A 26,893-nucleotide genomic window follows, 5' to 3' on the forward strand; every position below is an offset into this window, starting at 1 on the left:
TGCATATTACAATTGTATTTTTATTAAAATGTATTAATTCTTATAATTATCATTAATTACAATTTTGCCCTCTTGTTTTTGATCATGCCGACTATGTAACCACGAGATGGCAGCATAACAAGACTTAAACTTGTGCCGTTTTCTACCTATTTTTGGACGTTAACAAAGCTTTGTCAATAAGAGTTTATAAAAAACGGTATACCGTACTCCGTTTTAAATAAATCGTGATTTTTTATGCTATGGTGTTTTTTGTGTGTTTGTTAGCGGTGTTTTTTAAACCCAACGGATTTATATTAATTGGAATGCACGTTATCTGTTTTTGCAAATTAACTCTTCATATTTGATTTTGCAATATATTCTATTTAATGTATTTTAGTTAGTGGTAGTTTTGGACAATTACTGCAATCTGTTTGTCAGTACGTGAACTCTGGAATTTTCTGGCATTATTAAAGTTACCTTGAAAATAGTTAATAAATGTGAATTACCAAAGCAACGTTAAAATGTCTAAAAAAGCATTTTTTCGTAGGTTTTGTGTTCTGGTAGGTCTGTTCTTACATAAGTCACCTCAGCATCAGTAGAATCATGCAATCGGCCAAAATCCAGTCACGTGACGTCCTCTGAGATCCAGCGCCAGTGCGTTTCAACAGCAGATGTGAAAACAAACCCACATAAAAAAACCTGCTACATAACAGTCAAAAGCAATAAACCTTTTAAATCTTGCTATAGATTATGTAATATTTACCATTACACCTTCCCACACACCCTGAATGAAAACGGTATTCTCTGACTGACCTAAATGCAAATATTACAGCCGCTCTGACATACATTAGCATCCCACAGGGGATGTTTTTCTGTCCCTATCAATGCTTGCTGTCATCTTTAGGTTGTTCCAGTCTTGAGCTCCTGAGCACATATCCCTCGTTCATACAGGCTAACCATCTATCTAAATACAGGAGTCCCTCAAATAATCAAAATGTGAGTATGGGCAAGTCATTTGCAGTAATCACTACCCTTTGATTTGACCTTAAAAGGACTCCAATAAGGTTTATAAGGCTTTCTAAACTGAAATACCTCAGTCATAGTCTAAAGGGATTGCTTTATTGCATCAGTGCAACGGGTCGTAAATAAATGGTGATAAACTAATATTAATTTCTCTGCAAATTATAAGTTGTTTTTAGTCCATTTGGTTGATAACACCTTTGTGATAAAACTCAGGCTCTGAAAAGCAGCTGAAAGAGAAAGAACCATTTCCTATTTTGTGTACTTACAGTGCAAGGTCATTACATTGCAGTACTTGGCTCGTTAAACATCCACCTGCTTTGTAATATCTCAGAAACAATCCTAAATCAACCAGTGTGTGTATATTGCAAGTTATCAACTCAGGGAGTTTAATGCTTGACTGCTTTTACATTACCATACCAGTGGAACACTATAACCTGCTGCCTCCAGGGAGTCTGGGAGACATTGTGTACAATTCTCACGACCGTAGCAGTGGGCACTCTTTCCTCCTCAAACACACACTCTATTCCTGCTCTCTATTTAGATAACAAGCAGGTGGGTTTAATTCCCAGGAACGTCTGGGAAATCAGATTAAGCAGAAAGGCCATATGAACTGCTGCCATGTTGTTCCATATTGCACTTTATTTAGTTCCACAGAACTCGTAGGATCTAGAACAGGCTCTAGAACACAAAGAGGGAACCTTCGGCCTCACTGTCGCAGTGCGCTTATTGCTTCACCCCCCTTTCCTTCACATTTTTATAGAGGACGTTGACCCCGAAGGGACCATTCATGATAACGGTTACAATAAGAGAAATACTGCATTCTTAGAGTAAGAAAACCCTAAAACATGATGTAAATTTGTGCTAATGTTCAGCTAATGCGTACATAAAAAGAAATATTTTATACAGAAAAACTCTGGGACACTACACGACAGAAACACTAAAATGTAAAATACACAGACACAATAAACCCAGACGACTACAAAAATAAATCTCTGAAATGATGGAAGTTGTCTGAATGTGATCAGCTCCACTGATGGATGCTCTGAGAGAGGCAGTGGTTCATGTGAATTGGCATCCAGGCCCATATGGCAGCAAGGCGTCAATGGTCCAAGATCCGAAGATTTCCGGACACTATTTTGTTTTCCAACATGGAGCCAGCTGGAATGTCGATTCTGTCTCCGTGGTTAGCTATGATGATAACAGTTCCCTGGCGCAGAAATTACATTTTAGAGCTGACTGCTAAATCTTCATCTTATTTATAATTTTGTCAATCAACGATCTGATCTGAGGAATATGTTTAACAATTTTTCCAGAAGGTTTTGTACTCGTACCTTCAGAGAGACCTGCTTTCCGAAGGTCACGTCTCCAGACACAGTCAAGTGATCCAGCTCCAGCATGTCTGGAATGCTCTCGAAGCGTGTGAGATATTCTTGAACCTGAAAGACACATGAATTTTGATACTTCACCCCAAAAATGAAAATGAAGTATTTACTCACTCAAATGTTGTTATAAACTTCTGTGGGACATAAGAGGATGTTTTAGGGCCTCTTATTTTAGGAAGTTTTTTTAGGACCTGTTTACATTCAGCGTGTAGTCATGTGCCCATGTGTACATAGGGTTTTGCATGTGTTTGACAGAATTTTTCTTATGCACTGTACCTTAGTGAAAGAGCTGCCCAGTTTGACGTGAGGAGTGGTGGGAAATTCACGCTTCTCGCTCATGGTCAGTGACCCTGCATCCAGGCTGTACAGGTTGGACATGACCAATAGGAGGTCAGAGGTGGTTTTGACGGGCAGAAAGCGGCTGCGGGGTACATTAATGCCCAGGGCGTTATCAAAGCACTTGATGGCAGCCCCCACTGCAGTCTCCAGCTGAATTACATTCAACCCCCCATCTAAGGTCTGAGAGAACAACAATGATTGTTTGTTAAAGTATAATACATGCGTGTTGTTTTCATAGTAATGAGAAACTACATGTAATATATTTTTTCAAAGCTGCGTACCACTCTTTTCTATCAGGATCACCACAAGCTATTGTCAAACATCTCTTTTCATGGTTACCTTATGGTTTCATGTTTGTAGTCTCCTGTGGTATCAGATGTGAACAAAGAACCCAACCCGAAACAATCTTCCCCAAATTTCATGAGTTCCTTTTGTATAGTTCAGTTTCTTACTCTGACCACACTCTGAAAATGTGGTCTTTTGACATACGCCCACAGATTCTCTTCTGCAAAGCATGTGCTTTGTGAAATGCTTGAGTAAAGGGTTTTGTAAGTGGGTTTAATTCAGAAGTGAACTCCGAAAGGAGACTGTAGTACAGTTTTACTGGGTCCCACGAGGTTTGATAAATGAATCAAGGTCAGGTTGTCTCTCTTTCTTTCTCACCTGGGGCTTCATAAAGGAGAGAGACATAAAAAGAGCAAGGGAGCCCAAGAGACAATGGGTGGTGGAATGAGAGAGAGAGAAAGATTCTCTGGTGCACAGCTATATTATAGAAATAGTTCCCTAAAAGGAAAACTAACAGTTTTGTTTTCTAAATCTTCACCGACACGACAATAGCCTTCGACTATGAGATGAAAACTTGAATCAAACCTTCACAGTTGTATTACCTTAGGGTTGACTATGATCTCCATGTCCATGTCGTTCTGTTCCTGAAGTCTCTTTATGGCAGACAGTGATATCCACAGGTTGTTGGTGTTGAAGATTTTAAACTTGGTAACGGATTTGAATTCATCTACGTGAGCTTTTGGCACCTGGGCGATCTCCAGTAACCGAAGCTTACCATCATACTGAATAAGTGTACCTCCCTAGAGAACAAACAGAAATAAAGCCTAATTTGTTTAGATACGGAAATACTCTCGAGCACTGCTAAGTGAATGGCCAGTAATTGAGCTGGCAACCAAACAACAATGGTCCCCATTGACTTCCATTATATGGACACAAAACCACTGAGACATTTCTCACACATTGCGTTCTACAGAAGTTTTAAAATGACACGAGAGTAAAAAACGATGTCAGCAGTTTTTATATTTGGGTGAACTCTCTCTTTATCAAGAGTCAATAGCGAAAAGTAATAAATAGTGTCAATGAGTAAACCATTTACTTAATCTACATTTAGAGTGCCACATTGCATTTGTAGTGTACACCCTGATTGTTCAGGGCCAAAGTAAAGGACTGCCTACTCGCCTAACAACCAATCGCTATGCTAAAAGCTTATCTAGACCATCTCTTGTCCCATTTTAATATGGGTAAATCATTCATAGATCAACGTCTTTGAGAAGTGTTTCAGCTACCATTACTCTTCTCATTTGAGAATCCAGCCCAGCCTGTCTCAGCTGACCACCTGTTATTTTATCACCTGACACGGATGTCTAAACCAGGTGTGAAATGAATAAATGGTGAGTTTTTGAGATTAGCGTGTGTAACTTTAAACTCAGATGAGCTCTCCATGTAATAAATACAGCGTAACAGATGTAATCTAAAGCTAAATAGAAACACTGTCGTTTGTGTTTACTGTACGACATCACACACAAGCATCATGTCCTCACCTTGACATCAGCTCTGGTTTTGTCCGTGACCTCCATGATAAACTCGCACCGTTTGCCGTTCGGCTGGCTCACCAGGTGGTTCAGTATATACAGGTCTACGGTGGCGCCCAGGTTATCGATGTTAGAGACGAAAATGTACTCCTTCCCTTCAGCGATGAGCTGCTCAAGCAGACCGGAGTTATAAAAGCTGGCGTAAATATCGCCGTGACCGGGAGGATACCACACATCCGCATTCTCTCCAGTCATTCCCATGTCCTTAGCAACCGGCAACAAGGATTCCTTATTAATACGTGGATACCTGGAGAAAAAGTTAAACAAAAGAAAAATTCTGTCATTTATCCACGCTTATGTCATGTAACCTGTATATGACTCTTTCTTCTGTTGTACAAAAAAAGAAGATATTTTTGGAGAAATGTCTCAGTGGTTTAATGTCCATACAATGGATGTCAATGGGGGCCCCATGTTGTTTGGTTACCAACATTTTTCAAAATATCTTCTTTGTGTTCTGCGAAAGAAAGAAACTCATACAGGTCTGGAATGACATGAGGGTGAGAATTTTCATTTTTGCATAAACAATCCCTTCCAATGTTTTCTCCTACATAAAGAAAAGTCTTCAAGCCTTCGAAATATTCTGCATCTGTTTCTAAATAAAAAAACGACACCGTTTATGATATCTAAATGTGCTTTCAAAGGGGCTCTTAAATTTTATTCCTGCATTACAAACTTATTCAGGTCAAATGAAGCCAGAGAGATGAGGGGGTGGCGAGGGATGCTACATCTGATGTTGTAGGTAGCCTTCATCCTTTAATCACACTGTTTCTTCAACGAGCTTCAGTTTCTGAACCGTTTTAGCACAATATTCCGAATAACACATGTAACAGTGTCCCATGTGAATCAGCTGTTAGCTTTGAGATACATTTCAGCTCTGAAGGCTCATCAAATATTAACGCATCCCCATTATTTGCTTAGAAACTTCATGAATCTTTAACTGTTTTTACAGAATGTTAGTGTGTGCTCACTGTGCTGACATTATAATGTAGAAGAAATTTACTGCAGAGTGTCTCTGTTAACATCCTTTAAGAAGCTTAGAAGTGTGCGCCAATGCTATGTCATAAACTATATGGTTGGCATTGCAGAAATGTGTGCATTAATCAGTGTTGTGCAAGTTACTTCCAAACTGTAATACATTACAGATTACTTGTTACTGTTATTTAAAAGTAATCATTTACCTTACAATATTACTGTCTCAGAATTTTAATACGTTACACGACTCCTGTATTACTTTTGAGTTACTTTCACCAAAATAACTACAGAAGTAGAACTTAACATTCTAAAATAAGTCTTTGAATTTTTGTATTTTCAAAATACAAAATACTTTTTGCCAATCAACCTCTTTAGACTGCTGATTTCTTGAATTAACAAGGCTATACACAAATAAATACAAAAAATACTAGATTAAATGCATTTAAATACAAAATACTATTACAAAATAATAGTAATTTGTATTTCAAATGGATGTATTTGAAACACTGCCGGGCGGGGCCAATAGCCTCGGACCTTTAGCTCAGAGACTGAAATCATGCCGCGTTACAATACAAAATAGTTCCACCAGCCAGAGGGAGATGAATGACACCACACGCGTCTATTCACGAACAGGAAATAGAACTTACTCGTGGGATTTTTGATTTGTTAATGTCTCTCGGGCGAAACGTTTGTTGTAACGCAAGCATTACTGAACATGTACCGAGTAAAATATTACTGAAAATTGATTAGTAATGCCTTACACTACTGCGTTACAGCAAAAAGTAATACGTTACTGTAATGCATTACTTTTGTAACGCATTACTCCAAACACTGGTGTTAATACCTGCTCTGGTTGAAAGTGTGTATCTTGACCCTGTGATGTGTGTATTTCTGTAGGATCTTCTTGGTATCTTCATCCGTGTTGAAAGAGTTCATGAGCACCAGCGGAACATCAGCATTGTAGGTTTTATTCAAGTGCTGAAAAAAAACAAAGGACAATAGATAAGAAACAGAACCAGCACCATCATTCTTATAGAAACTGTCAGATGTTTTGACAGATTTTAGGTCAGTTTCCTGCAGGGAAATTATGCTCATAAATCCCAGCCAATTGATGCTCACCAGCCTGGGGCTTGCTGAGGGCCTACCACGCTTAAGCCTGAAGTATAGTTCCCTTTTTACGCGTATGCGAGGAACAGCGTCCCAGTTTCGTCATCAGAATAGTACGCACGCACCACCGGAATTTGTTACCTCAGGTAGCGCATGCGCATTCCCTTTCTTCAGTGGGCAGTCGCGGCCTAATAGTGGGCAGTCGTGGCCTAATTTAGTTAGGTTAGAGAGTCGGACTCGTGACCAGAAGGTTGCCGGTTCGATCCTCAGGGCCGGCGGGTAACAACTGAGGTGCCCTTGAGCAAGGTACCTTACCCCTACTAGCTCCCCGGGCGCTGCAGTGATAGCTGCCCACTTAACTTCACTTAGACAAAATAGACACATAGACAAACTTCACTTCACTTTCTTGCAGTAACCACCAGGTGGCAACCGTGTCCTGGGAGCATCGATTCAAGGTAGTAAAAGAAAACCTGACCCCTGTAGGCCCGGAGAGGTGTTGCAATATGTCATAATACGCATGCGCCAAAACCCGTGTGTACGCGTATGAGTCAAAAGCAGTATACTTTGCAAGGCTGTGCGTTCGGCTGTACGCGTACGCTCGCGTGCATGTAAAAAAAAGAAGTATGCCACAGGCTTTAGAAACTACAGCCGGTTTATCTGAGGGAGAAAGACAGATTGCCCATTTACATCTACTAATAGGCTTTATTCAGAGAGGGGGATATCAGTCGACACGAGTCAGGTAAACGCTCTGTTCTGAAGAGACACTGAGCTGAGTGTTCTTCAGCAGGGAGGTCCCACAGGGCTCAGTTTGGGGCCCCTACCTTTTCCTTCTTGCTCAGAACACAACCCTCTCTGTTTCAGTTTCACCACTGGTTCTTTCACAATCACAACCTGATGAACCCTCAATTGATGGCATTGAGTGAAATAACTAGCACAGAGTCTGGAATGTGGCTGCGGAGGATAGAGAGAGCCAGGCGAGAGAGGGACAGAGGAACATATGTTTGTGATTTATGGGTGGAGGTCCACTCACACTGCAGATCTTTCAAACAGCTGCTGAGTTTTCCACAGCTAGAGGGATTTATATTTTCTTTGGGTTTGAATCTGAGAGAAGCGCCTTTTTTAAGTAACTAGAAATTATAGAAAGTTTTCATCTTAAACTAGTTAGTTTAATTATAAATATGCACATCATGATAGCTTAATACCAAATAGATGACTCCTCTCAGCTTTAAACTATAATGTCTATAGCAATGCAGGCTTCAAGTGTCATGAGACAAACCTCGATCTGCAGGACGGTCAGATCCAGGAAAGTGTTTTCGTTACGAACACTAATGAGGCTCTTGGGCCCCTTGCAGCCCATGCTGGTTCCCAGACCTCCATTGAGTTTCACCACCACCAGCTTATTCAGACTGTCTGCTATGTTGTCCGGGAGACCCCTCGACTTGATCTTATCATATGGCTGAATCTGAAACAGAAAAAAGACAAACAACCGTCACAATGGTTAACTTACATTTCACCACCAACCAGATGTATGTTATACAAGCTGAAGTTTAAGAATGACTTTCATTGAAAACACTGAAATTTCTCAAATATCCAAATGTCCTCCAGATGCATTTGCTGTTTGTGTGTTTGTCTCATGGGATTTTTGTTCTGCAGAAGATGTGAATGAGAGGACAGGCTGTTGAGGTCAGATATATCACCAGTGACTCAACTTACATACACACCAAACCATCACAACACTTATGAAAGCAACACACCATGTTTCACATAAGGGCAAAAACAAAGACACATTTAACTTATTAGTACCATAATAAACAGTCAGACTGTTGGATCAGAGACAGAGAATGTCTAGAGGAGAGATGATGAATGTGTTTTTAAAAGAAAAGAGAAATTGAAATGGTTAGTTAAGATGTCTGTTTCCCTGAGGCCATGAGACATACTAGTGAGTCACCAACACATACACAAAAACAAATTTGGGAGCAGTACCAGAGATGGAGCCTAAATATCTATGATATATATTGATTATATTTATGCAGGTTAATTGTTGTATTTTATTTTACATTTTGGCAACATTGCAAGTGTTCCCCTTCACTATTTCCATTACTTAAACACAAATATGGATGTAGACGAGAGAAGGTGATGTAACCAAGGTCATCCTGTTTTTCAGGGACAAAAAAAACGATGAAGAGAGAGCAAGAGAGAAGAAAATCGTGTCTGCATGTAAAAAAAGCGAGAGGTGGATAAAAATAAGGATCGAAAAAATTCAACCATCAGTCTCTTTAACCATGATCAAACACTACGATTTCACAGGCTGAAATCTCAGGGCTGCTTAAGGTTTATAACAAGAAAGTTCTCCAAAAACACCCCCATCTTTATAAAAAAAATATATATATATACTGTATAATATATCTTTATTAAGCTGTCAAAAACCAACACGATTCTATTGTTTTTAGCTCTGCTAAATATTAGAGCAAAAAAAGTAAATGAGTTCGTCCAGAAAGCAGTCTTAAAAACAGGCCTGACACATGGCTTTCCACGTGTTCATATGGCTCACAAATACACGTCCCTAATAGAATCCAGCAACAATTATTCAACAACCACAGTGATGAATGTGACTGTACGTTGATGCCAAATCTGAACAAAAATATTTGGCGGTTTGAACAGAGCGAGAGAGAGCTCAAAATAATTGAACTTGAAGAGGTTCAATTTAGGCAGAAAGTTATGTGTTAGGACAAATGTTCTCTCTAATCAAATAAATGGTATAAAATTATGCTTATTGTACAAAAACAATTCCTAGCCACTGAACAAAGCATTGAATATGTATTATGGTTGTATTAATTACTGACACCTCTGCCCTGCCTCAGAAGATAATAGCGCGATAATAAAAATATTATTTTACTCACATCAGAGAGAGTTCTAACGGTGTCTAAATGTTTTCAGTCTGTAAGGTAAAACATCTAAGTCTCTTATGTTGATATCAATTGTCTTTGACAGTAGAAGCAGGAAACAAAATGACATGATTTAAAGGAACAGTTTATCCAAAAATGAAAATTCTCAAGTTGTTCCAAATCTGTAAAGCTTACTTTGTCCTGATTACGGTAAAGTATTCTTGAATAATGAGACAGAATTGACGACGTACACTTGAATTATTCAAACTATGAAGATAAACTTGTTACAAATTTGCTTCTTACAAACACAATATACAGTGAAATGCATGTGCTGTAGGCCTCGCCTGAACGCCACACCTATGATTCTATCAGGACCATTGTCGTCAAATATTTTAAAATAGCATATATTTAAGGTTGGCGGAATGAAACTGTTCTGGGCAAACTCTCCGCCCGTCCATGCAGCCTTGCATGGACATAGCGGGAGCGCAGCAATACATGTCCCCCCCAACTGGGGAACCAGAACAGTTCATGATGCAAAACAGGATTAAATTAAATGATCCGACAGATACAGGCAGAAATTGAGGAGATGGGGATGGAGGTGGGTTTTGAGTGCAGCACGATTAAGCAGCTGATAAGGAGTGAAGAACTGTAACTTAAATAGGACGGAGTCCATGTGTTGTATGACTAATGGTTAACGTTGATTAGCTGCACATGATGTGATCAGCTGATGCAAGCTAGACTCACGTGAACTGCCAGAACTAACGCTACGCTTGATGTGCTTTAAAGTAATAGTTCACCCCAAAATGAAAATTCTGTCATCATTTACTCAGCCTCATATCATTTCATACCTGTTTAAATAACTTTGTTCTAATGAACACAGAGAAAGATATTTGGAAGAATGTTATCAATTTTCAATTCTGTGACACCATTGACTGCCGTAGTAGAAACAATTAAATGGTAGGTGCCCTAAACTGTTTGTTTTTCTAAATTCTTCAAAATATCTCAATTTGTGTTCAACAGAACAAAAAATATTTTTTTTGGTAGTGGATGATGTCACAGAACTGAAAATTGCTAACAATCTTACAAATATCTTTCTTGTTTAACAGAACAAAGGAATTTAAAAAGTTTGAAACAACCTGAGGGTAAGTAAATGACGACAGAATTTTCATTTTTGGGTGAACTATCCCTTTAACATTTCAAAAGAAATGAAGGGCTGGTCCTCCCTTCTACCCTCCACTAGATGTTGGAACATGACAGGGGATTCGAGTCCAGGAAAGAGCCTCCCCAAAGTGTTACAAAGTTGGAAGCACACAATTCTCTGGAACATAATTGAATGCTAGATGGAATTACAATGGCATTAAAAAGTACTTTAATGGAATTACAAAGCCTAGCCAAACCAGTTATTCAGAAGGAGTTGTCCACATAGTTTTATCCATGTGGTGTACTACATCTACTGTAGCTTGACGTAATGTTAAAGTGATAGTGAAACTATCATTTTTCAAAAATGAAAATTCTGTCATCATTTACTTACGTTCGAGTTGTTTCAAACCTGTAAAAATTTCTTTGTTCTGATGAACACAGAGAAAGATATTTGGAAGAATGCTTATAATCAAACAGTTCTTGGACCCTATTGACTACCATAGTATGGAGGACCGGAAGAGTCACGTGTAAAGTAATAAAGCATTTCATAGTTTAATAAGCAATTCTACAATAAAAATAGGCATTAATACATTTGTTTACAACTTCATTTATTTATCCAAATATAAATAGGCAAATTGATAAAGTCATTCATTATTTAAAGTTTTAATGGGCAATAAAAAGCGTGATTATAAAAATAATTAATAAATTAAATATTAATCCATCAATAAAAACTTCAAATTAAAAAGGCAATTAAAAAAACCAACATAAAACACTCAATAAGTACATCGTTTTAAAGTGCATTAATGAATTCCTAAATAAATAGTGGAATTTCAAAATGTATTTGAAATTAAACTACTTTAATCAGTCATTTAAAAGGCAATTTCTTTTACCAATTGCATTTCCATTTCCACGCTGCCTTTCCTTTTCCGATTTGCTATTCGATTAGCTTAGTCATTTAGCTTTTCCTTTTAGCCTCTCCATTTAGTATTTCCCTGACACTTTGGGTCCTTGCATTGGTAAAACGAGGTTAAACAATGCAAATTAGCTATGGCGAGAGAGATGTAACAAGCTCTCTGATTGGCTAGTTCCTTGTACGTCATGTTCAGAGGTATGTTAGATGAGCAATGGAGGAGAGGATAGACCTGTTGTTCACTGCACGTGTAACCAGCGCATTATCAGCACCTGCTTTTTCTCAGAAATCATAGAAAAGGAAACGTATTGTTAGAACAGGTTAGAACATTCATACTGCACGTGGAAGCAGCAAATGCTACTGTGTACTGTCTATGTGTGAGGGCAGGACTAAAAAGTGACCCTGGACATTTTCTCCAAGAGCAGTGCACCACACACCCCCTCGCGTTCCGGTTCCCCCGGTCTGCTCATGCAGTGCAGTGGCCCACCGGGGCTGAGGGAAACAACTGCATCATGCTGTCAATCGAACTAACCAAATCCTTATTAACAAAGGTAATCCTATTCTACTCAAAATGGTCACACCTTTGGTCATGCAGTTTACATGCAAACTATAGGACAAGGATGTTTCCCGTTTAAACAGATAACACCCCAAATGTAAACTATTTCATACAAACACATTAAATGTAGAGTTGTTAAAAAGGGCTTGGGTGGGAGAGGGAGACATTGAAAAATGCAGTCATGATGATCTTGACATAAGCAGGGTAAAAGTTCTGAGTAAAAGCTTCACAGTGACATCACACACGAACATACAACTCACCGTCAAATCAATCAACTACTTATCTTAAAATGGACCAGTTTGCTAATGATTTGCTAACACCAGATTATTCTGGAATCATGACTGACTTTTATTTTGTATGGATAGGGGTCACTGTCTAAAATTTGGAAATGACACAAATAAATCACACAAAATGTAGTTTATTTGTATGTTTCACAGTAATACTAGTAAAGACACCATCATCATTTTTATATCAGTGTGATGTTATTTTCCATCCGCTCACCCTAAAAAAAATTAGATATTAAAAGACTTTAAGGGAAACACAATGTGGCTGACACAGAGAGCAAATATCATCTGCCTAAATGTACACGTATGACTCAAGAGACATCCTTACATTCTTCTGTGATTCCTCCAACCCTAACCAAATCTTTATGCTGTGTCATTATGACAATCACTGTATTTACGGAGTTACACTTCGATAACAAAAGTTTGATAACAGAAGGCATCACCTTGTGTAAACAGCATTTTGATTGTGCAAAAGGCACACTGTAGACACACAAACGGCTACCAATGTAAACTTTTAAGTCTGAATAAAGCTCTTGTGATGCAGACTTGCGTGAGCACCAAAACAAGAACTGCTGAAGTCATACAGCCAATAATCTTGTGTTGGTAATATGATCATCCGGCATAGACTGCATGGACCAAATGCCTCCCGCTAAAGCTTGACACTTAAAATCACACATCAAACAGAAACATCTCCACACCGCTGAGCTCTCCGTCAGTGAGGGTCAATACAGCAATTTGTCAAACGTTTGCAGCCACAGGTAGAGAGAGAGAAAAAGAGAGGGGGAGAGAAAGTAAGAGTATCCAACAGGAGACATGCTGAAGATATTAAATACACAATGTTTCTCTAACGTATTTTGTATGTTTCTACCTATATCTTCTTTATACAGTTTTGTATTTATTAAATTGCTCAGAGGCTGCTGTGTCATACCGTAGCTCATGAAGATTTCAGTTAAAGTCAAGTAGAAGTGCAAACTACAAGCATCTCACAATGTGTCAACATCAAATGCGTTATGACATCGCAACACATTAGAAAAGGTATATTTTACATGTTATTTGAAATTTGGTCAACACCAGCCATGACGGCGATACCCAAGAAGCTACTGTACACTGGATTTTATGTTAGAAATGGTTCATTTTTTAAATTTGCATCATGTCTGGTGTGGACACGGTGCTTGAAAGAGAGCACTATTGATTGCATGTGTGATAATTCTTAACTATGGGCTTCATAAATAAAAATATTCCCTAGTACTTCCCGCATGTGGTTCCTCATGAAGCTGGAGTTGTGTGTGAGGAAGGCGAACCAACATTGTATTCTTTATTTAAGACCTTTACACACACACACACACCCACCCGCGCGCACACACACTCACACAAACAGAGCAAAATCAAATTAAGAAAGAATTTTCTGTTTATGGTTTCTCTTCCGTGCCTGCAGACACAAATCAATATCAAAATAAGCTTTGCTCGTAATCTCTCTTTCTCTAACACACAATACCTCAGTTGAGGCTAATAACCCACTTTGAATGTCCCTATACCCACAGTTTCGAGAATCCTGTTTTACCTCCCAGCAAGCTTAAATAACACACTTAATACAGTACTAATTAAAAAAATGAATTCATGCAGAAATGTGGGCGGCTTCTAATCACAGCTGGCCTATTCCCAGAGCCTGAGGTGATATTAATGCCCACACATAAGACACGAGAGGAAACCCACCCCATCTGTCTCCCTGCTTTAATGGCTCACTTTAAATCATGTACAGAGAAATTAGACTTGACTTCCTGGTCATTCAGTTTATTGGTCTATGGTTACAATAATTTCAACTATGATAATTAATAAAGTCAGTGAGTGCAAGAAACAGGTTTGTGTATCTCTGTTCATCTTACCGAGTCCTCTGGAGGCCTGTTGATTTTCGGCCACTCCACTGAAGGTCCCTTCACTTGTAGAAATCGGTGGAATATCTTCCTAAAGCCCTCAAAGTCCTTCTTAGATACCTTTAGTGGACAGAAGGCAAAAATGAAAGAGTTAATCGTACTAATTATGTCATCACTTTTGCTTTTTTAGAGGAATAAACGTTCACTTTAAAGTCGACCTGCTGATCTGTACGGAGATTATGCATTAAAGGCGGGGTGTCCGATTTCCGAATTACGCTTGTTTAGACAAAGTCGGGCCGAGTACCAAAACAACCTTGTAGCCAATCAGCAGTAAGGTGCACAGTGCACAGGACGGACATTAGCCGAGCCGAGCAATGACAAAAGCGAAAGATGGGGGTAGGGGTGTGTCTGTTTTGGTGATTGTCTGATCGACCCCTAACTCTGGGTTGACACCAAAAGCGAATTAAGCATTTTGCGTGAGTAAATTACATACAAAGTCAATGCAAAGACGCGTATAGACGCGAACTCGTCTTCCGCGAAGGTTAAATATATATCAGAAAATAACAAACTTTTCCAGCATGTAATAAAGAGCGTGGAACGCGATTGTACACGTTTGGTGTGAACCCAGCATTAGGGGCAATTCACATTTAGCGTCTTTTGCGCGAGCAAGTTCGTTATTTAAAATGTAGACACGCGGCAGGCCTTAAAAATGTCCGCTGCACCGTATGCGTGTCGCGACCGTGTCGCTCCCTATTTGCGCATTGCCTGCCGCGTGCCACATCGATATGGAAATAGTTTAACTTTTCATAGTGCCCGAGTGCACCACGGGTCATTTGACTAGAGAAAGCGGCGCGGCTCGCGTTTTCCGCACAGTTTTAGACACGAAACGTGAATCGCCCCTAAAAGTGTTTTTATCATGCCATGCTACCACCATGCCACAAAGTAAAATGCTTTTGAAGGTTTGATAATCACTGTCAGACCTCAATTCACCGGTTGTGAGATGTTACAGTTACTAGTGTTTCTACAGTCATGTGAAATTAACCTAATTAAAATTAAAAACCTAATTAAAAAGTTTTTTTTTCTGGAGTCTGCTATTGATTCTTTCGGTCCTGGAGGTCTGTAAAAAATGATTTTTGATGTTCCCAAGCATTATTTCTTTTTCTAATGCGCAGTAGGATCAAGCGCTCAAACACACAATTCTTTTTTCACAATGATTTTCTCATTTCTCTCGCTTATGTATTTGTTCCTGAGCTCTGCTGTGGTTAACATCCTTTATGGCCAGAACCACACCAAAAAAATCCAGTTTTGCATGAGTCTAGAATGAAGTGGTTGGTGGGAGAAAAGAGATCGAGAGGTGGTGCATTATACATCTCAGGAGATAAATGATAGCTCTTCTTTCCAACATGTATTAAAACAGTGGACATTATAATGTAATGTATTTTTCTCGTGAGCTTGAAACATGATGAAAACTCTGAACCCTGAACCGAACACAACTAACCAGTTAATCGCTCAGTGAATGTTTTAAATGCCCATTTAGGTTTAAAAGGATAGTTCACCTAAAAATTAAAATTCTGTCACGTAATTTCATACCTATATAAATTACTTTGTTCTGATAAACACAGAAAGATATTTGGAAGAATGTTAGTAATTTTCAGTTCTGGAACATCATTGACTACCATAGTAGGAAAAACTAAATGGTAGTCAAAGGTGCCTCAGAACTGTTTGTTTTTCTAAATTCTTTAGATATCAAATTTTGTGTTCAATAAAAAAAAACATTTTTTTCCTACTATGGTAGTGGATGATGTCCCAGAACAGAAAATTGCTGACAATCTTCCAAATATCTTTCTCTGTGTTCATCAGAACAAAGAAATTTATACAGGTTTGAAACAATCTGAGGGTGAGTAAATGATGAGAAAATGTTCATCTTTGGGTGGAGTATCCCATTAAGTGTCTTTGTTCTGAGTAGTTCTAGGTGGAATATGGTCATTCTCTCACCACTGCGTCTTTGGCTGTACTCAGGAGTTGTTCCAGCTCGGCATGCATTGAGGTTTCCAGCTGCTGCCGCATCACTTTCTGAAACTGAGCCATTCCGCTGTGGCCGCTCAGTAACTCCTTACTCAGACCTGCAATAAGAAACAAACATCATAATGTTAACTCTTACAATAACTTCACAATTCAACTTAATCTTTCATAAAAGAAAGATACAGATCAAAAACTTGAGCACCTAAATAAAAGTTTCCTTACAAAACTAACATTTTACTTCTTTTATTAACCAGTGAAGTGGATAAATTGGACCAAACAGTTTAAGAAAAAAGCCACAAAGTGACCAGAATAAATGGGAACTTCTTCATTAGTGATGAAATCATCCCAGGATGCATTTGGTTGAGCGTATGCAGAGCAGAAATCTAGGCAAAGGATAGCTTTGATGAAGCTAAAAGTATAAACTTTATTTTCCCAAATTTCATAATTTGAGATAATAAGAATAAGTACAATAAATGTGTCAATTTTTGACTTGTAGTAAGTCATTTATGGTGTAAACGGTCCTGATATACAGTATCTAAATTACAGTGATATAAACATGAAAAGGAACTGACAACGGGTATTGATGTTATTATACCACTGCTTTACTACTGCCCCACAATGAAAGGAATGGTCCCATCCCAGGGGCCATGAAAGCACAGATATCTTATCAAGAGCATTTGCCGAGTATAAAAGACACATCATCAACCAGTGGGTTCAGGGTTAATTCGCTGTGAAACTGCGAAATCTACAAAGGTTGTAATCCTTTAGATTAATGCCTAATTTATTAATGCCCAAATAAATACTTGCATACAAATAGTTTATTTGGTAAACATTATGACACATTATTCAGAAAGTTGTCACAAGCTCTTCCCAATCCCAAAGTTGTTTACATTACATTTACATTTAGTAATTTAGCAGACGCTTTTATCCAAAGTGACTTACCTGTTCAGGGAGCAATAAGCGTTATGTCATACAGGAGCAATAATACAATATAATACAATACAATACAATACAATGTTTAATTGCAAAGCAGTTGTTGTTTTTAAGTATTATCCTTTAAGACTCACAAACAGAAGAAAAGTGGTAGGCTTGTGTAACTTTAGTTGCCCATGAACTCAAATGGTTAAGGTATGACTCAAATTTTCCTGTTTTAAGAACAAACACACTCCTTCATTGTTAAAAGAACATATGGGATTAAGAGGTTTAACCAAATTCAATTCTATAAGGCTTACATTTATTTACTAAAAGATGTGCGGCATAACGTAGTTTTGTAGGTTAAAACCCTACAATGAACATTATACCACTTACGGTTCTCTCGTCCCATAGTCAATGGGTTTTATCAATGGGTTTTTGGTTTAAATTTAAATGCTTGTAGTAAGGTCTATGGTTAACAAAAGCTCAAGATATTGTCAGGGTTTGTTTTCTGAACTCAAAAAATAATGCAACATGGGCCTAAACCCCAAAACATGTGGATGAAGATTCAGCGACAGAGTAGTTACTGACATGTTTTTAAGTCTGAAAGAGATCTTTAAAAGAGAGCAATTGTTAATTTGTTCATTTGTGTGTTGTTCACAAAGCTTATTTTGTGATAATCCACCCTATGTAAAAAAACCAAGCGGCATTTTGTCGAGGGAACCAGTGTGATGCCAAATTTTGGGTTGGCCTACAAAAATACGTCATGACTGTCCCACTTTATTTTGTGCAAGGTTTAAGACCTGTTCGACCACATTTCATCTGTACTATGCAGCGGTTATTACGAGAGATACTCATTATCTAACATACTGCCAAAACAGTGGAATGAGAAGTATTGGCTCCGAGCTAATATTAGTAAAATGTAGAGATGCATTGATTGCAATTTTCTTTGCCGATTCCGATTTCCGATTTTATTACAAGTAAAACCTGCCGATTCCGATTTTTGTCGATTCCGATTTTCTATCCACAAACTATAATTGACAGTATACTGTATATAAAACCATATGAACTTTTCTTCAATACACATTTTTTTATTTTCATTGAATAAATGATTGAACATTACAATTTCCCTAAATGCAGTTCCCCAAGCTGCATTAAATTACAGAATCTTCTCTTTCCCAAACAACTCTTAAATTGAATAACTCTGCGACTGAAAAGAAGTACAAATAATAAGATATAACTAAACATGTCACTTAATTTACCTTTTTCATTTTTGTACTCATCTCACAAAAGTCTAAGATAACAATAAAATACTTCAACTTTATTCTCGTCTGTTTCCGTTTATGAAACTAACATTGCTTTATTTCATTTTTTCTGAAATGTAAAATAAATTGTCTTTATCTTGTGTCTGTAGTATTAAAAGTAGTGGATTGATTTTTGCTGCAACTTCAATAAAAAAGTTAAAAAATCTTATGAGTGAATTCTACTCTAAAGATGTACAGTATATGTATTTGCATTTTTTTGTGTTAGTAAAGAACTCAATCTGATATATTGGTTGATTTATTCATTTTTTTATATTTTGGATTTTTAAAAACATGTAGAAGTCGTGTTGAATGTCATTTCACCTAGGTGAAATTACCACAGTTTTAACGTAAGACAAGGAATCAGGTTGAATGGAATTTACATTTGTTTTACACAGAGTGAACGACTTCTACATGAGTTTAGCATGTGTCAGAGTTTAGCATCACTGTTAGCATACATACCCCATGTAGACGGAGCAGCGAGAGATGAACTACAGTGCACCTTCTTGTCTGTACAGTACATGATGCGTGTGCACGCGCGTGCAGTCAGCGGATATGAAAGATGCGAGTCAGTCAGCAGAGACTAGCGGTCCGGTGGACCCACATGCGAGTATAAATGAGCCGTTAAAGACAGGCTGTGCGCGCACACGTTTACATGTTTACTTGCGGCTTTGAGTGTACTGACGGCTGTGACGTCCTTGCCAGCATCACGGGCAACAGAAGATCGGCTTGGAATCGGCGAGACGTGAGACTGACCGGCCGGTCACGGGTCGGGCCGATCATACGAAAAACCGGCCGATTCCGATCTCTGGCCGGTCAATCGGTGCACTTCTAGTAAAATGAAATCTACATTTATGTAGTTGATACTGGTACCTGGGGTTAAAGGTAAAATTAGGTTAAAAAAGGTAAACCCATTATACAAGGTAGTCAGATATGAACTTCTTCATTAAATGGCAATTTTGAGTTTTAAGGTCATTTATAAGGGCATATTTTTATTCTAATCATATAAATCATATCAATTAATATCATTATTTTGTGTCAGATACATGCACTTCAATAGAATTCATTCAATAAAGTAAATTACCAACTGTAGAAAACATAAAACAAAAAACAGATGCACTTTTACCTTTAAATAAATTTTATGAATAGCTTCTTAAATAGATTGTTGTATTTTGTAACAAAACAAAGACTGTAGATTCATAAAAGAGAAAGAAATCCCCACAGGTAAGAAACTGGTTGCCCATGACAACAGTCGATTACACAGATTAGTGGTAATCATTATGAAGATATCAGATCACAGAATGTCAAGACCAATCCCAATCAACATCAGAGAGCTCTGTCATAGTAACAGATAATAATTTGCTTATCTTTAAAAAATCTGATCTGCACAGGCCTATAAAAACATTCACAAATTTATCACAGTTTTCCCACTGAGGTATTTAAGGTAAGAAAGTGGTTTGTTAAATAACCTAAAAAAGTTATTCTTATATGAAAGAATCAATTAAATTACTTTAGGGTCATATCAGGTCAAATATAAAGGTCGTTAAGGAAACAACTGCACATTTTCACTTTTACAATGTATAAAAAATTCCCAGAATGGTTTTATCAACAGCTGCAATTCAGAACATGCTCCATTTACTGCCGACACAGTCAAAAGTTCCCACTGTGGTTAATGTGTAGATGTTTTGGATATTCTTTAAAAGCAAAGAAAACATAAGATAGTGTATATACATTTGAGACCACGTCAGACATAGACAGCCAGTGGACCTCAATCAATGAACCTTCATTGAACCAATGAAACTGATGATACTGATATGCTAAACTTACAGCTGTCACAGTTGAGATAACAAATATGAAGTTCTGCCAGTATATAGTAACTGAGCTCTAATGATGAATGGACTTTATTACAGACTCTTTTATTATTATTATTATTATATTATTTATTACAGACTTTATTATATACTCTTTGAATGTACCACAGAAGCTTGTTTTTGCTGAGGCGTATTAGTATCTCTGATAGAAAAAGAGCTTCATTCAACTCTCACTCATCAGAATTTAACTGACAGCTTGAACATGAAGCTCTAAGATCCAGATCAAAATACATATATCAATAGATATCATCCACTTGCTTTGATTTATACTAGTCCATACAATATTTAAAGTAAGTTACAAAAAGAATGATCTTACCTTCCACGTAAAGCGACATTTTCTTGTAGTCGCTGTCCTACTACAGTCTAGTAAATGCCGTCAAATGTTAAAACAATAGTAATCCCGTGTTTTTTCTTATCGACGGGTCATGAAGGTAATAGTAGCACATATAATCTCCCGTCGCTAAGTAAAGCTTATTGGTAGTAGTAATAACTGGAAATGGTGAGAAGGTCAGCTGATCGATTATGTCATCCTGTTCAAGAGGGCTTTTAAATGAACCATCGCTCGCTATCTCTTTCTCTCCTCCCACTGTACCGAGTAACACACAGACTCTCCCGTCGACCTTTACACGCGCAAATAGAAAAGGTGTGTAACATAAGTAACTTCAAATACTGAAGTCTCTCCCTCCCTCGCTCGCTCACTCACACAGAGCTCATCCCATTTCGGTCCGTCATTACTCGACACGTCATACTATGGTGGTCGAGTCCTACTTCCTCGATCCCGAAACTATTCTGCTGTATATATTCTGCATTCTATTTTTTAGGCTCGAGGTAGCGTGGTTCATTTTCCATTTTAGCAAATACTAACTTACACTGTCGGACAAAATGTTGGTGGCTGCGATATGGACCGTGCGCGTATTTACAATACAGACAGGCTGAACGAGTCATTCATTGCAAACGTTTCGCCTTCACGTTGACGCAGAAGCGTGACGTTTTTCTCGCTGTATCGAAAAAACGTCGCTGTTGAAATCCGAGCCGAGACGTGCTTAGGAGCACACCAATGAAAGCGATTGTATGGCGTTCGAGAATTATACATGTAAAGCGATTGTGAAAGTAAAATTGAAGTGTCATACTCTGAAGGTTGGAAGATGCTTGCGGCGCGCTGGTGAAGGTGGGTCCGGAAAAGCGACGCGTTTTCCACCGACCAACCAACTTTCTTCTCTCAGCAACAGCGCTGCAAACTGCGGAAGTGCTTTGATAAAAGATTAAGAAACAGCCTTGGCATCACAGTCAGTTTTGTAAAGAATTATTAGACTGCTTAGATTGTAGAATTACGTACGATATATTGTTTTATTGTCTTTATTGTTGTAATTTACATTAAGCATTATTTTAAAATAATGGATTAGAGATTGGGAGGGATTTATATTTAAACTGCAAAATACAATAATAGAAATCAATAATTTGCTTATTTAAGCAAACAAATGCAAGAGCACTGCTGCAAGAGATTGAATTTCCAAGGCAGTTGGTAGGACGTGAGCTTTGTGCAGTAACCAATAGGAGCCCGCGGACGTAAACCGGCGGATATCATTGGGTGACTGCAGTCCACTCTCTGGTGGAGCTCAAGGACTGCGTCTGCGTGGCCACGTATGCAACCTCAATGCGCTCCATATTGGAGGACGTACTGTAACGTGCAGCTGTCTTGTTGTTACAGTATTACATTGTTCCTAAACATCATCTTTACTATTTGTAATATCACTTAAATCTAGAATAAAAAACGTACCGTTACTCAATATTTAATGAAAACACAGGATTGCAAACTATCCATTGTAATCTGCAGTGTGTATAATTTGTTTCACAAAATACAACATCTTTTTTAAAAGAGTGCAAGAATCAATTTTAATCTCCAGGTTTTATTGTTGAATTATACATAAATATTTGTTACAGTAACAGCACTTTCATTGCACTTATTAACATGAAACTCCATGATATATAACAGTTGAAATTTCAGTTAAAGGGTTAGATAATGACAGAAAGAACTAATTCTTATATTTGGCCTCCTCTCTAGACTTTGGTCCTCCTTTATGCAGCTCTGAACTGGAAACCACAGTCTAGATTCTGTTACTTTTTTGTGCTTCCTGAGAGCTGTGTTCACACGGAGGACCAAAAACAAGGAAGATGGCAACCAAAGACTGCACAGTGAAAACTACAATCCAGTTCTAGTATTCTGAATTCAGATGACCTGGCCCTCTGGCTAAGAACTTAAGTAGATGTACAGTAAAATTCAAGTACAGATAAATTGTAGAAGTTGTGTAAGAGCTTTAAGGATAGAAAACAGATGTTAAGGAGTGTTTTATAGACGTGCTTCTGGAGTTTTCTGGGCATCTAAGTGTGGTGCAGATGGTTGGGGTTCTGGTCACACACCCAGGAAAGAGACAGCAGTGTCTCTTTCTTCTACTAATTCAGCTGCTGTTGCATCCATCTTGGCTCTTGAGAAGTCATTGATGGCCAGCCCATCAACGATCTTCCAGGTTTTATCCTACAGATGAGTAGATAAAGAGAGAAGTGTTCAGAACACGACATGGGTCACAGTCAGTCCCTATTACCTATAAAATGATCATCTCATGACTGTAAGTGCACAGAACCATGGGGTGACAGTTATAAATCAGGGGTTTCTGGACAAACCTTAATTGTAACAGGGAATGAGTAAATTAGGTCCTCAGGTACTCCATAAGAGTTTCCAGTGGAATAAACACCCATAGAGATGAAGTTGCCCTTTAAAACAAACAAAACAGCAGTTAAGATAAATGAATAAAGCTGATGACTTGTGTGAAATATAATGAATTGAGTAGTGTACACATTTATGATATTCATGAGCCATTTTTGAGTTAAACATACTTATTGGCTGATGAATTTCAGCATAAAATCATCCTTCACTGTGTTAATGCAATAAGACATCTAATGTTGGACACAATGCCAACGTTTACTAATACAGATATGTACCACTAGTCTCAGATTACTTTAAAACCAGTTTCCACCTCTCTTGAAGCACCCCTACAAATCTGACCTCTTGAGTGCCTGTCCAAATATCTCTCATGTGATCACAGATGGCCTTGGCTGCTGACATTGCACTAGAGAGCTTCCTGGCTTTAATGACGGCAGCGCCACGCTGCTGCACTGTCTGAGGAAAAACAGAGAGAGGTAGAACAATATTTCTGATCAAAGCAAATCAATCATTATTTACATTCATCCACCATAAAATACGGCCAATTCTGTGTACCTGGGTGGATATCTCCTCTGCATAGCAAAATTTGGACACACTTTCCATAATGTATGATCTATTTTCTATGCATGTTCCACAGACTAGCTTTCATATTATGTATCAAATATATATGACACATACATGAATGCTGATAAACATGGGCAATATATTTGCTTTACTCATTGTAAAATGGCATAAGAAATATGCCAACAGTGCCCTCTACAGGAAAAGGAAATCAATGCAGACAGGACTTACCGAAATGAAATCCCCCTTCAACCAGGCTTCGTCCTTCACAGCATCGAAGCAAACCACGTCCTTCCCCTGCACATTCACCTTGCAGTGGTGGACGTCTGGATACTGCGTGGAGGAGTGATTTCCCCAGATGATCACATTCTTCACAAACTCTGCTGAAATGCCACAACGCATTGCCACCTGGAGGACACATTGTACAGTACAACTAGGTTATTACTGCTATTTTCACCTCTTTGTGCAAAGCTGACAAAAACTAGCGTAGAATCAATTCACGCAGGGTTTATACCGATTCAGTCATGTCATGCTGTTGCAAAACTATTCATGAACAATAGCCCTAAAGTACTTCAAAAAGGTTAACCAGTGGTATGGTGTTCTTACCTGGGAACAAGCCCTGTTGTGGTCCAAGCGGGTAAGACAGGAGAAATTTTCTTTTGGGATGGAGGGGGCAGATTTAGCCGCAATCAGACAGTTAGTGTTCGCTGGGTTACCAACAACAAGAACCTGTGAAGTACAATGTAAGGGCAAAATATTACATTGGCAATATATTTGCTTTACTCAGATGTAAAATGGCATAAGAAATATGCCAACAGTGCCCTCTACAGGAAAATGAAATCAATGCAGACAAGACTTGCAATGTAAGCACAAAATATTACAACACATATTATTGCAAGTTTTCAGCCTGGTTTTGGTTTTTGGTATTGCTTAAAAGTCTGGTTTTATGAGAAAAATCAAGTGGAGGGGAAAAGGTTCAATCAAATTAGTAGTTGTGTAACGTGCACAAGAGAGTACATGCAAAGTTTTAAATCATTTTCTATACCATTTTAAAATAAAAGTTATGGTATAGTTATATACAGTATATATATATATAGTTATGGTTCGAAAGCAGTCCTGTGGAAAAGCTACAGTATCTGCCAACTGACAAGGTCAGTGGGACATTGAGAGGAGGGGGGCAGAGTTACTCTTGCCAAAACAGTGAAGTTGTAAAGGAGACTTTGTCTCACATCAAAATAAACTAGACAAGGTAAAGGTTATAGGCAATAAGTATACATTTCTCAACAACAACAAAAAAGTTCTTCATAGTACAATCACCTTGACTGTTTTCTTGGCGTATTTTTCAAGAGCCTCCCCTTGGGACTTAAAGATGGCAACATTGGCTTTCAGCAGGTCCTTTCTCTCCATGCCATCTCTCCTTGGCATGGAGCCCACCAGGATGGCAGCATCCAAATCTTTGAATGCAACTTCCCCTTTATCAGTTGGGATGACCTCTGGAACACACAGGGCCATGATTGAATAAAAAGAGTACGATTTTACACAAATCAAGTTTTGCAAGGTCTACAAAAGCATTTTGTCTGAATATATAATAATTAAAGTCCTGAGTCATACAGACAACATTCTTAACAAAGCTTGACAACTACTAAATGGTAATTATGGCAGGGGGTAACTGTTTAGAAATGAATGTCATAATGTACAGAATGCAATTGTCTCAACAAGAGCTATTGTTGAGACAATAAGAGATATCTAGTAAAATCCATCCAGTGTGAGCCTCCTGAGCTCCCAGCTGTTAGTTCCAGACACATGTACTGTAAACCCCTTTAGACCAACCTCTGATAGGAAACACAATCCTAAGTTTAGCTGCCCTTTCAGCCAGAGATCATACAGACAGCCAATCAGATTGCACAAAGACAGAGCGCCCTAAGCTATATAAACACAGGACTTTAAGAATACAAAACTGCCACAAAGACCAGAGGAGGGCCTCATGACACACAAAGTGGATGGTCCAAAAGGTCTGTTGGTGTGTGTACTACCTCTCAAAAGTGGAAGGGCACAGTCTTGAAGCTCCATAACAACACCTTCCAGAACAGGCATCATGGGAGCGATGTCCAACAGAACCAAAACAATAGGCTGAAAAGAAGTGAACATAAGTGCATGACTCACATAATTCACAATTCCCTTCTGACCTCCACTTGTCAACTCCACAACAACTGACACGTATGAAGTCTTTCCCTGGATTAGTCGTGAATAGGATGTGACGCATTATTGTACAAGATAAATCCTGCTCTACCTGATCTTTGCCAAAGACATCTCCCTTGGCAATGCTGTACAGCAGAGAATAGGCGATCTGCCCTGCAGCACCCGTCACCAGGACTCTAACAGGCTCAGCCTACAGAAGGGGGAACAAAAAACGCAGTATTAAAATTATGGTCCAAGAAAACAGGAGTAAACGTAAGTAGCCAACAATGTGGCTAAAGAAAAACAGGACAAATAAGATTCATCATGTATAAATAGACCGTCCTGGCAAACATTACAAGACCTCAGATTGACATGCTGTGTGGGTTATTTTTAAACTAGGTGACTTTACTCCATTCAGTGAACTCACTTTCACTACTTGAAGCTACTATTAAAACACAGTTGCAAAGAACTGATTCTTGAAACAAATTATTGAACGGATATTTGTTAGAGGGGACATAAACGTCAAGTGTAAGTACATAGCAAAATCCGTAACTGGCTGATATAAAAAAGACAGCTGTACATGCAAAAAGTGATCAATTGTTATATTCAAACAGGCGGTTTTAATTGCGACCGTGCTAAATAACTAACGTTAGGATTTGCATGTTAGTCTGCGGCAATTCTTTGGAAGTTTAAAGTCAAACTTCTGATTTCATTTTCATTAACTTAATTTCCCCCAGTATGATGAATTCTACAGACAAATGTGATGCAAAATGTAAGATAAATGATTAGTTTCACTACCATTTTCAGGTGGTTCAGATCAGAATGACAGCTACTCCGCTACTCCGAGGTCACCCCTACTTCCCTCACGAGGCAACAAGTCGTAGCTGCACCTGCGGCTCAAGTGCATTCTGGGAAATGTAGTTTATATAGGCCTTGGATGCATTAATTTATATTACACGAAAACTACACTTACTATACGCCACTACATCAAACCACAAAAATGA

At 38.4% G+C, this 26,893-nt stretch overlaps 2 protein-coding genes across 3 annotated transcripts; both read right to left on the minus strand.

Moving 5' to 3' along the window:
• Window positions 1-1,621: 1,621 nt before the first annotated feature.
• Window positions 1,622-21,662, minus strand: ugp2b (UDP-glucose pyrophosphorylase 2b). 2 transcript variants are annotated; one of them, XM_057344107.1, is made up of 10 exons: window positions 21,562-21,662; window positions 16,321-16,448; window positions 14,338-14,445; window positions 7,956-8,141; window positions 6,417-6,550; window positions 4,550-4,847; window positions 3,611-3,808; window positions 2,661-2,903; window positions 2,334-2,438; window positions 1,622-2,209 (listed from the first exon to the last, which is right to left on the minus strand). In XM_057344107.1, the coding sequence occupies exons 2-10, from the start codon at window positions 16,411-16,413 to the stop codon at window positions 2,102-2,104; spliced, it is 1,473 nt and encodes a 490-aa protein (XP_057200090.1). In that variant the 5' UTR covers window positions 16,414-16,448; window positions 21,562-21,662; the 3' UTR covers window positions 1,622-2,101. The 2 variants fall into 2 exon arrangements, with proteins under 2 accessions (XP_057200090.1, XP_057200089.1); XM_057344106.1 differs by lacking the exon at window positions 21,562-21,662 and adding an exon at window positions 20,748-21,555.
• Window positions 21,663-22,318: 656 nt separating this feature from the next.
• On the minus strand, window positions 22,319-26,805 carry mdh1ab (malate dehydrogenase 1Ab, NAD (soluble)). The gene is made up of 9 exons (XM_057344453.1): window positions 26,688-26,805; window positions 26,002-26,100; window positions 25,745-25,841; window positions 25,029-25,204; window positions 24,318-24,440; window positions 23,943-24,119; window positions 23,493-23,606; window positions 23,111-23,200; window positions 22,319-22,964 (listed from the first exon to the last, which is right to left on the minus strand). The coding sequence occupies exons 1-9, from the start codon at window positions 26,688-26,690 to the stop codon at window positions 22,842-22,844; spliced, it is 1,002 nt and encodes a 333-aa protein (XP_057200436.1). The 5' UTR covers window positions 26,691-26,805; the 3' UTR covers window positions 22,319-22,841.
• Between the last annotated feature and the right edge of the window lie 88 nt (window positions 26,806-26,893).

This window comes from Triplophysa rosa, linkage group LG10 (genome assembly GCF_024868665.1).
Source record: "Triplophysa rosa linkage group LG10, Trosa_1v2, whole genome shotgun sequence".
Classification (NCBI taxonomy): domain Eukaryota; kingdom Metazoa; phylum Chordata; class Actinopteri; order Cypriniformes; family Nemacheilidae; genus Triplophysa; species Triplophysa rosa.